At 40.1% G+C, this 12,049-nt stretch overlaps 1 protein-coding gene across 1 annotated transcript in view; it reads right to left on the bottom strand.

Moving 5' to 3' along the window:
* The window catches only part of OXSR1 (oxidative stress responsive kinase 1), a 104,995-nt gene that overhangs the window by 64,419 nt on the left and 28,527 nt on the right, over window positions 1-12,049 (bottom strand). Inside the window, exon 3 of the mRNA XM_045436552.1 lies at window positions 8,035-8,143. Coding sequence (XP_045292508.1) covers window positions 8,035-8,143 — 109 coding nt within the window. The remainder of the gene's footprint in view (window positions 1-8,034; window positions 8,144-12,049) is intronic.

Consider the following 12,049-nt stretch of genomic DNA (forward strand, 5'->3'; position numbering starts at 1 on the left):
TCCCAATAGAGCACATACAGCAAGGACTACCTAAGGGGAAGTGAGAGGACATTGAAGAAAAGGGCTGGAAACGGGAAAACTGGTTGAAAATTCGTAGAATGGGGAAGAAGATGCCCAGATTCCTCCTCCTCTCTGGAAACCAGACCACTGCCACTCCCCATGCCCAGCAGTAAGACAGACAGTTTACTTTCTGGAGACAGTGAACCGGGGAGGCTCCAGATCCCAGGTGGTGTTTTCTAACACACTATTCAGACTTTCCCCTCCCTATTGCTGGGATTCACAAGACTGTGACTCACACAGGGGGAGGCCTAAAGGAGACATCTTAACAGTTCTGCTTAATCAATCACATATGAATCTCCAAAGCAAAGTCACTACACCAACAGGCCATATGTCTCATTTTTTTGAGAAATCCAGGCCACATAAGAACTGCTTAGTAAGAAGACATTTGTATAAACGCCAATTGAGATACACGTTTGTAATGCAAAGAATATCGAAAATAGGGAATGCAAAGGGGAAAATTCCTACTAGGAATTAAAAACACAATGTATTCATTCAACAATTTGGCCATATTATATGCAAGATCTAGAACTGGGAGCCACAAAATATGTCAAGATACACATGGCACAACAGTTGACTCTGGGAATTTCCAGTCTGGTAGATCAGGAAAATGGAGCAATAAAGACCTAGGGTACATAAAAAGTTATTAGATCTGTATTTTTAAAGAGTTTGAACCAGGAACTCCTTTTTAAAATCTTAAAAGATCGGGGCAGCTGGGTGGTTCAGTCGGTTAAGGGTCCGACTTTGGCTCAGGTCATGATCTTGCGGTTCGTGGGTTCGAGCCTCGCGTCGGGCTCTCTGTGCTGACAGCTCAGAGCCTGGAGCCTGCCTCACATTCTGTCTCTGTCTCTCTCTCTGCCCCTCCCCTGCTCATGCTCTGCGTGTCTAAAATAATAAACATTAAAAAAAAAAATCTTAAAAGATTTTTAATGATTTCACAACACCAATGATCAATGGGGAAATTAAAGCAGTGCACATCCCCAGTCTACGTTCATAACAGACATTTTTAACAAGCTATATAAAAAGCCCCCTCTTTCGTGGTATAAAATTTCTTCTCCAATTCAATCTCCCAACAATATAATTTTTATTGGTGGAGGGATAATCATGCCACCAAGACCTTTATCTTTAATTGATAAATTTGGTCCTAGAAAGTACCCATTTGTTCCCATATGATTTCTTCAGCATCTTGTAGCATCTAACATGATGATGGTGCTTATAATCCTCCCTCCTCAAATATCAAAATTACATGGAAGTCTTCATATCAACTAAGAAAGGTGAAGGTAAGATACGCTAAGCCAAAGAAGACTGCAGATTATCACTGGATGAATCAATTAACACCTAAAGAAAATTAAGAATAAAAAGGGAAGGTTGTAACAGCATGCACCGTCTTATATCCTTGGGCACAATCTGGAAGAAATATTTTACACAGATAATCAGACCTCAAACTTTAACACATGAAGGAATTAGTTGGCAAACTAGTTAAAAGTGTAGATTTCCAGATCTCACAGACTGTCATTCAAGAGATCTAAAGTGGGCCCAAGAAGGTGTATTTTAACAACCTAGGCTCCTAGATGAACACTGTCCATTGAAACCTAAGCATTTCTCAGAGTAATAGCAAGGAGAATGGAAAACAAGAGGGAATAAGTACAAATCTGGTAACAAAGCGAAAAGTTAAAATGTAAACACCGATTCCAAAAATCCATCTCATGTCTGCTTTCCTAGCCTATGGCACAGAACATTTAAAAAGCAATGCAAAACTTTTACTGTCCAAGAATATCATTATTACATATTAAAACACTTTTGAAAAAGTAGCAAAGGAGCTTCCGGGTTAAGGTACTTGGGAAATCTCCTAATTATATTGCTCCATCAAATTATTCAGTCAACATGTTTATTGCCTCAGTTTACTTTTATGAAACAACACTCTTTGAATCCGAAATTAGCTCATTTTAGTTATCAGAATTTCTGCCAAGAAGCCACCAATATTCAGCCACTGGGTTTTGTTCGTTTCTTTCTGAGCCATGGAAGGTTTCAAAGGGGTCAAATTTGCTTGGGCTGAATATTCCACTTCAGACAAATAGATATACCCTTCCATTGTTGCCTGAACAACCAAAGATGGTCCCTATTATTAATACCAGATATTTTACTCGGGTCCTGCTTAGATCAAAGAAGTTCCCATACTTGGGGCACCTGGGTGGCTCAGTCGGTTAAGGTTCCAACTTCAAGCTCAGGTCATGATCTCACGGTTCACGAACTCAAGCCCCATGTTGGGCTCTCTGCTCTCAGTACGGAGCCCGCTTCGTATCCTCTGTCCTCCTTTCTCTCTGTCCCTCCCCAACTTGCTCTCTCTCAAAAATAAAAATAAAATAAACTTGAAAATGAAAAACTTCCCATACTTTTTTTTTTTTTTTTAATTTTTTTTTTTCAACGTTTATTTATTTTTGGGACAGAGAGAGACAGAGCATGAACGGGGGAGGGGCAGAGAGAGAGGGAGACACAGAATCGGAAACAGGCTGCAGGCTCTGAGCCAGCAGCCCAGGGCCCGACGCGGGGCTCGAACTCACGGACCGCGAGATCGTGACCTGGCTGAAGTCGGACGCTTAACCGACTGCGCCACCCAGGCGCCCTCATACTTTTTTTTATGTCTTAGAAGATGACAAAGTTGAGAGCATCTCTAAACAACAAAATAATTCACTAAGACAGTGAATTTAAATTAGATTTCTGCATTGCTACAAGTCATCACTCTAAGTCGAATAGGTAATTCTCCTCCTTTCAGAAACTTTCTTAATTACTTTGATTTCTAAAACTCTTACAGTGCAGTTTGGTGCTAATAAGCTGCAGAAATAGCTCTTTAGATCAGAACTGCTTCCAATTTCTGAAGATTAACTTCCTATACTAAAATCTCAACGTTCAACATCAGAGATTAATTCACAGAAGAATATTACAGTTATAAGGAGGCATTAAGAAATGACTATAATACTAACACACGAAATTCAACTTATTTTAACCATGACGTCCACCGGGTTGATGGGTGTAAGAGTGACAGCTGCAACTCAGATTATGATTTAATTAGCTTATTAAATTCTACGTCAGTACATGTTGCTAGATGAAAAATATGCTTCCGGTTTTTTTTTAAAGTTTTTTATCTGAGAGACAGAGAGAGAGTGCAAGCAGGGGAGGGGCAAGGAGAGAGAAGGACAGAGGATTCAAAGTGGGCTCTGTGCTGACAGCAGACAGCCTGATGCTGGGCTTGAACTGACAAACCGTGAGATCATGACCTGAGCTGAAGTCAGACACCTAACAGAGCCACCCAGGCACCCCAATATGCTTTTGTTTTTATGGGGCACCTGCATGGCTCGTCAGTTGAGTGTCTGACTCTTGGTTTCAGCTCCAGTCATGATCTCAGGGTCATAGGATTGAAACTCACGTCAGGCTCAGTGCTGAGGGTGGAGCCTGCTTAAGATTCTCTTTCTTCCTCTGCCCCTCTCCCTACTTACACTTTCTCTCTAAAATAATTTTTTTTTTTAAAAAAAGAAAGAAATTTGGGGGCACCTGGATGGCTCAGTCGGTTAAGCACCCAACTCTTGATTTCGGCTCAGATCACGATCTCGCTGTTCGTGAGTTCGAGCCCTGCATCAGGCTCTGTGCTCACAGTGCCACGCCTGCTGGAGATTCTCTCTCTGCCCCATCCCTCTGCACGCGTGTAAACGTGTGCTCTCTCTAAATAAATGGACTTTTGGGGCGCCTGGGTGGCGCAGTTGGTTAAGCGTCCGACTTCAGCCAGGTCACGATCTCGCGGTCCGTGAGTTCGAGCCCCGCGTCGGGCTCTGGGCTGATGGCTCAGAGCCTGGAGCCTGTTTCTGATTCTGTGTCTCCCTCTCTCTCTGCCCCTCCCCTGTTCATGCTCTGTCTCTGTCCCAAAAATAAATAAATAAACGTTGAAAAAAAAAATTAAAAAATAAATAAATAAATAAATAAATAAATAAATAAATAAATGGACTTTTTTTTTAAATATGCTTTTGTTTTATATATTTTGGCTAAAAAAAGTTGATGTGAAAGAAGATAGCCTAAACATATTTCTGTTAACTCTGGTTATTCACGTGACTTAATTACTCAAAGGGAGCCTCTGCTTATCAATGGTCTTCTCCTCTCACTCTCTCTGCTCCTTCTGTAGGCCCCCATCAGTTTCGCAAGACATACCATACTCCTCCATCCTGCCTCCAGAACCTTCTCTGCATGGTGTTCCCTCTATCTGGATCACTTCTCCCATCCTTCCCTCGAAATCACGCCCACTTACCACGTTACCTGGCTAATTATTACCTATTCTCTGGTCTCAGCTGAACGTCACCTCCTGAGGGAAGTCTTTGTTAAACCCATCACCCATTCTCCCTCAATAAAATACAGTCTCCTGGTACCTGTCCCCATGGCACCTGATACTTCTTCCTGGTACTCTACATAGTTATACTTATTTAATTGTAACTTTTCCTTATTAGCTATGAGGCCCATAAGAGCAAGGAACATGATTCACCAATGCAGTGGTGATCAGCAAGTAATCTGATGAATGGAATTTTAAATGAGCAATAAATCTTGGCACAGTTTCTCTGTATTTTAAAAACATTTTAGGGGCGCCTGGGTGGCTCAGTCGGTTGAGTGTCCGGCTTCAGCTCAGGTCATGATCCCACGGTTGGTGGGTTCGAGCCCCACGTCGTGCTCTGTGCTGACAGCTCAGAGCCTGGAGCCTGCTTCAGATTCTGTGTCTCCCTCTCTTTCTGCCCCTCCCCTGCTCATGCTCATGCTCTCTCTCTCTCTCTCTCACAAATAAACATTAAAATAAATAAATAAATAAATAAATAAATAAATAAATAAATAAATAAATAATAAAAAAACATTTTGAAGCTGTGCTCAGGTCTAGCTTTTGTTTTCTAAAAGTATTTAATGTTATCTCTTCAGTTTAAATGTTTATTCACTTTCTGACTAAAACAAGCACGATTTCATTTTCCTAAAAAAAGATGCAATTCTTTAATATTTTTAAAGGCTTAGATGTAAGATTATGTTGACTCAAAAAAAAAAAAAGAAAGGTAAGTAATTATAAAAAGAGTTAACAGCTGGAACATGTTTGAAAATTATCCCCCAGGAAACGTGCTGAGTCCTAGGCTGGAAAAATTGGGCACTGTTCCAGTAAACCTAAGACGAGGAGAGACAGAAAGGTACATTTAATAGATGTCCCACCCAGCTACATGTCCTGCCCCTTCTGAGATCAGGATACATACTCCCTGCAGAAGAAAACGGGGATTTCTTAAAAAATATACATTCATTCTGCTCAGGAGTAGCAGAAAGGATGGGCTGGCATACAGGTATGGATGAAAGAATTAAGCAGACAAAGTATTGCTATTCATCAGAGGACTTTTCAGCAAAACATTAAAAACTCTGTATTACACATTTTTATAAGTTACAAATAAAGAAAATTATGCTATAGGTGATCAATAATGAAAGATACAGTATTACCTAATATTCCCATATCTGTCCATACTGAAAGAACCATGCTTGACCACCATCTTGAAAGGTGGTTGGTGTTAGCAAGGATTCCAACCATCATATGAACAAGGCCTTTAACAAAGCAATCCAGTTTCTCCAGTGTGTCACTAATGGGATTGAAACAAAAAGGTGATTCTGGCTACACTGAAAAGCATCAAATAACATGGGATTATTATTAATGACTCAATTTCTTGTGCATCTACATGTCAGCACAATTATAAGATGCTTGACGTATGTCATCTCAATTACTACTCCCCAATACCTAAAATACAGAAAGGTATCCCCATTTGACAGAAAAGTTAACAGGTTCAAAGGGTTTAAATAATTTGCCCAATGACATAACCGGCTAAGTAGGAAAGTTGGAATTTAATTCTAAAGCCTATGCTCTTTCCTTTATGGCCTCGCTAGGGAAGTCAAGTGTTCAATTCTAAAATGGAAAATCATGTTCCTACACAAAATACATATGCAAACAAAAACCAAGCAGCACAGTGATGGGAAGGTCGGGTGGCTCCATCACTCACTAGTCCTCCCAATCTCGCCACGATTCAAATCCGTGCTTTGGAAAAATGTCTAATTTACTACATGACTTGGGCCTTCAGATAACCATAACAACAAAATGTCCAACCTAGTGACAATGGTCTGCTTCTGGCCATCAGTAATACTTACATTTTATTCTAAGGACTTAAGCAGAAATAACTGTATACATATGGCAGGATAAAGCACCATAATTAATCATAATACTGGGGACCAAAATTTTCTGTATAAGAGAAAAGAGATTCACGTATAATTTCAAAGAAGCTTCAAAAGTCTATAATGTTAAACACGAAATGGAAATATTAATTCCAAATCATAATTTTTAATATATTTCTAAGCTCTTTCAACTAGAAGTGATGATAATGATGTAGCAATGACCAAACATCCTATTTATGCTTTCTAAATACCTTTCCCCTAACAAAAATCAGAACTCCTTGGAGTATTGGCTGATTGTGGATCTAGGAAAAGTAATATAAACGTGACCCTAGGAAATCCTGAACCAAAAAACAAGGAAGTAACCAAAGACTAACGCATTCATGTCAAAAGGACATAGGAATAAAAACTTAAAGGGAGTCCTAATGACAAAATTTTGGATGACCTGAGCATCCAAAGAAGAGAGTAAAACTACATTGAAAGACACTAAATATATAAAATTCCTTGTGTCTATGATGACACTCAAAAAAAATGAAAGCCTTACCCAACAGGAAAAAGGAAAAAAACAAACAAATCCTATTTGCTACCACTGGAGGTGAGTATTAAATCAACTCTTTACTCTGAAAATTAGTACTGAAAAAAAAAAAATCAATTATTTATCTTGCATTTTTAGTAGGAACCACAATACAGATTATTCAAAGAGCTCCAGTTAACGAGGTCAAGTTCCTTTACACAGAACAATGCCAAGGTTACAAATGTAAAAGAAAGGATGCAATGAGAAAAGTCACCATTCTGCAACCCTTGACAGAATAATTAATTCAAACAAGGACTGTGAATGGATGCTAAAATCATTAAAGGAAAGAGTAAGGGGGGAGGGGCGCCTGAGTGGCTCAGTTGGTTAAGCGACTGACTCTGGGTTTCGGCTCAGGTCATGATCTCACGGTTGGTGGGACCGAGTCCCACGTAGGGCTCTGCGCTGACAGTGCAGAACCTGCTTGGGATTCTCTCTCTCTGCCCCTCCCCTGCTCATGCCCTCTCTGTCTCTCTCTCTCTCTCTCTCACTCTCTCTCTCGCTGTCTCCAAAATAAACACATAAACTTTAAAAAATGGGGAAAAAAAAAAAAGGTGGGGAACTGGATACTCTCAGTGCCCAAGTAGCACCTCACAGATTACTCGCTAGCTGCAAAGGGGAACAAGTTAACTTTTCCATGGTGAGGTCTGGCTATCAAAATCTCAAGCAATCAAAAGTCACATCACCATTAAAGATATAACCAGAAAGCAACGCTTCCTGGTGTGATGCACTATGAACACAGCATCGCCCACAAAATACTGTCCAAAAATTTCGAACTTACATCAAATCAAGCCTTTGGGTCCAATTTTTAATTTGTAAGAAAGCAAGGGAAACAAATCGAGTTAAATATCACCAGGAAGAAATAACCAGATAAATCCAAAATGCGGGTCATTCCATAAGAAGTTATTGTCAGACCCTTGGCCAGAACCTTCAACAAGTTGCTGTCATGGCACAAAGGAAGCTGTGGGGAACAATCAGAGATGGAGTGAGACTTCAGCGGCATGGCGACCAAATGCAACGTGTGAAACCTGTCTCGGCTCATACCCTCCCATCTTTAGCAGATACTAAGTCCTCAGCATCTCCTCAAATGCCAATGTGCACGAAAACCAAACCAGGAAAAAACCAACAGGATATTTTTATTACCTTTCCAACCAACAGAAGTTAGCGTTTCACCATACTCTACTCACCTCCACTTAGCAGCTTCATGACTAGCCACAGCTCATCTTTTACCACAAAAGACGTGTAGTAAGACACAATATTAGGATGATGGCACTGACTCATGGCTTGAATTTCTTTCTACAAGGAAGAGAAAACATGATTAATTTATTATACGCAAGCCTGAAACAACACTACAAGTGAGTGAATTCAGATTTGTAAATCCAAGACTGGCTTAAACGTCTGTGAGATCTCCATGGCTCTGACCTCCTTGAGAAGAGTTAAACGAAAAAAACCCCTCAGTGTCCCTCGGTCCATTCTGACTAGTCATTCCACTCATAATCTTTGAAACTAGAAACATACACTTACTTATCACGGCCTCACACAACACCGCAAAGGCCTCCGTGGGGACACACATTGTTACGTCAAGGAGCTCTTGAAAAAGCATCTTGGGAAATCTGGTTTTATAGCCATAGAGCATAATGACTAATAAACAGAGGGTGGTTTTTGTTTTGTTTTGCTGGTCTTCAAGTGTCTTTATTCTGTTTTTAAAATGTAGTTTTATTATTGAAAGATAGTTGAAATACAAGGTTGTATTAGTTCTAGGTATACAACACAGTGACTTGACAATTCTATACATTACTCACTGCTCACCACGGTAAGTGTGGTCACCATACGATATTATTATAATATTATTGACTATATTCTCCATGCTGGACTTTCCATCTCTGTGACTTAGTTATTTATAACTGGAAGTTTATATCTCTCAATCTCCTTTATCTAGCTCACCCATCACCCTGAGCCCCCACAGTGAGATTGTTCTATGTATTTAGCAGTCTGTTTTTTGTTTGTTCTCGTTTTGTTTGTTAGATTCCACATGCAAGTGAAATCATACGGTATTTGTTTTTCTTTGTCTGACCTACTTCACTTAATATAGTACCCTCTAGGCCCATCCACGTTGCCACAAATGGCAGGACTCCATTATTTTTTATGGCTGAGTAGTATTCCACTATGAGTGTGTCTGTGTAAAAATCACATCTTTTTTATCCATTCATCTATAGATGGACACTTGGGTTGCTTCCAAATCTTGGCTATGGTAAGCAATGCTGCAATAAACACAGGGGTGCAAATATCTTCTCAAATTAGTATTTTCATTTTTAGGCGGTAAATACCCCGTAGTGGAATAATTACCAGATCATATGGTAGTTCTATTTTTAATTTTTTGAGAAGCCTCCATACCGTTTTCCACAGTGGCTGTATCAGTTTGAATTCCCAGTAGTACACAAGGACTCCTTCCCTTTTCTCCACATCCTCACCAACACTTGTTATTTCTTGTCTTTTTGATTTTAGCCATTCTGACAGGTGTGAGGTGGTTTTGATTTGCATTTCCTTGATGATGAGTGATGCTGAGCATTTTTCATGTGCCTGTTGGTCATCTGTAGGTCTTCTTTGGGAAAATGTCTATTCAGGTAGAGGTTCCTTTTTGGTTTGTGGGTTTTGTTTTATTTTGAAAATATCGTTTCATCCCATTTTTGTGAATTAATTAACAGTTCTCACTCTGCAACGAAATCTCCTGAAGCAGGACAAGGTCATAAACTAAATCCAAAGTAGAAACCTGAGCACCCTCTAAGTTTATCTACAACCTTGGGGTTACGCATTTAAATTAGGTTGGGTGAGATAAAATGCCTCATATAGCCCTGAGTGCTCTGGGCCCTGCCTACCTCTCCAGTCTCAATCCTACTCCCTTCACTGACCCTACCCCAAAATACCCTCTACAATCCAGCCACAGTAAACTTCAGGTGAGCATGTTTCTTCAACCATGGATATTTAACCCTATTGTTCCCTATGCCTCAAATAGACTTCCATCATTATTTTACCCTAGCTAAAAATGCCAATTCTTCCTTCTGATCTAGCCAAAATATCATTTCCACCAGTTCCCCAAGGTTGCTTCCAAACTCCCTGTGTATCTCTTTACATCACAGCCCATATGTACTGGATAGTGCATTGGGTGCTTACTTATCTGTTCCTCCCTGGTGGACTGAGAGCTCCTGAAAGCAAGTACTTCCAAAAGTGGATCCCTAAATGCAAGCTGGTGCATATTACACACACACACACACACACACACACACACACACACACAGGGCTATTAGCCTAAAAAAGAATGACATCTTGCCATTTGCAATAACACGGATGGCCCTAGAGGGTATAATGGCCAAGTGAAATATGTCAGAGGAAGACAACATATGATTTCACTCATATACAGAATTTAAGAAACAAAACCAAGAAAATAAAGAGACAGACAAAAAAAAAAACAGACTCTTAAATACAGAGAACAAATTGGTGGTTGCCAAAGGGGAAGTGTGTGTGTGGGGGGGGGGTGGGGGGGTGAAATACATAAAGGGAATTAAGAGTATACTTATCGTGAGCACTGAGTATTGTACAAAAGTGTTGAATCGTTATACTGTACTCCTGAAACTAACATATAACAGTGTTTGTTAATTATACTCGAATTTTTAAAAATCCACACAAAAAAGTAGATTCCCTAGACACTGCAGAACTTATCATATTATATAGTAACTGCTTATCTATTTTTCTGTATCCTTCACAAAACTTTAAGCTCAATGAAAGCTAAGCCTGTGTATTCGTGGCACTTAACACTGTGCCTGGCACACAGTACACCTTCAACAAATATTTATTGAATGAATTAAATATTACTTTATACAACTTTTTACTTATTCAATTACTGTACTTGCCCTATGCCCTTGGTCTTTGTACAGTAGAACCAATTGTGTAAAAGTTGCCCATAGGCTCTGATTCAAAAGCAGTGCTCTGTGAACCTTAGTTTTTCTTATTGTTTTTACTTGAATGTAAATTCCTTTATAGCAAGGACCTTGCCGTACACATTTTTCCAACCTCCAAAGTCACCAGCACAGTCTTCTGTACTAAAACCTAAGTAAAACTAAAGTCAGCACCTGCCTGTTGACATAGTGCTATGAAGATTAAAGGAGATGAGAAGTACATATGAGAGGGAATATATAGGACAACGTATATTGCCAGCAAGTTGTAAAGATAGCACGTTACAAGAATCCTCTGGAAAGAACAACGAAGGTAGGCAAGAAGTCCTTGCAAAGGAGGTAAGAACGAGGTTTAGTGCGGTAGGATATAGGGAAACGACAGCAGTAGAAGGTGAGAGGCACACACCACACAAAAGATGAAATACGCAAGACATATTTTAGGGTGCAATGAGTAAACCTGTCTAAGGCAAGCAGTTCATGCTTTCAACGGACATTTACCAATGTGCCAGGCGCAGTGCTAGGTGCTTGACTACGAGGGTGAGCCCTCATGAAACTTACAGTCGAGTGAAGAAGTCAGACCAATACTAATTTAACAACACACAATGATAAATAGTTTGATAGGAGAAGTACTAGATACTACGTGATTTCACTGGAGAGGCCAATTATCAAAAGATAGGAGTGATAATCAGGGATGGCTTCCTGTAAGTTTTACAGGTTTGACTGTTGAGTTACTTGGGACCGTATCATAAAGGACTGTGTAAGTGTGTTCAAGAATTCAGGCTTCATCTTAACAGCAAAGGGAAGGCATCAGAGGTTTAACTATATATGCCATTTCATAAAAACACTCTAGCTACAATTAGAAAATAAGTGTGGGAAGGCGAGACTAGAGGCAATGATACTGCCTAAGGCTGTTGCTATGACCTGGGTGAGGGACAATGGTGGCCTGAAAAATTATAAATCACTAGTTACTCGGTTTGGGTATTTACACTGTGGTTATGTTACTGTCAGGAGAACCTGGGTGAACAGCACACAGGAACTTTCTGTACTTCTTTTGCAACTCTTCTAGAAGTTTAAAACTATCTCAAAATATAGTTTTAGGGGCGCCTGGGTGGCTTAGTCTGTTGAGCGTCCAGCTCTTGATTTTGGCTCAGATCACGATCTCCGGGTTCATGAGACTGAGGCCAGGATCAGGCTCTGGGCTGACAATGTGGAGCCTCCTTGGGATTCTCTCTCTCCGCCCTCCCCCGACTTG

The sequence above is a fragment of the Leopardus geoffroyi genome, chromosome C2, assembly GCF_018350155.1.
Source record: "Leopardus geoffroyi isolate Oge1 chromosome C2, O.geoffroyi_Oge1_pat1.0, whole genome shotgun sequence".
NCBI lineage: Eukaryota > Metazoa > Chordata > Mammalia > Carnivora > Felidae > Leopardus > Leopardus geoffroyi.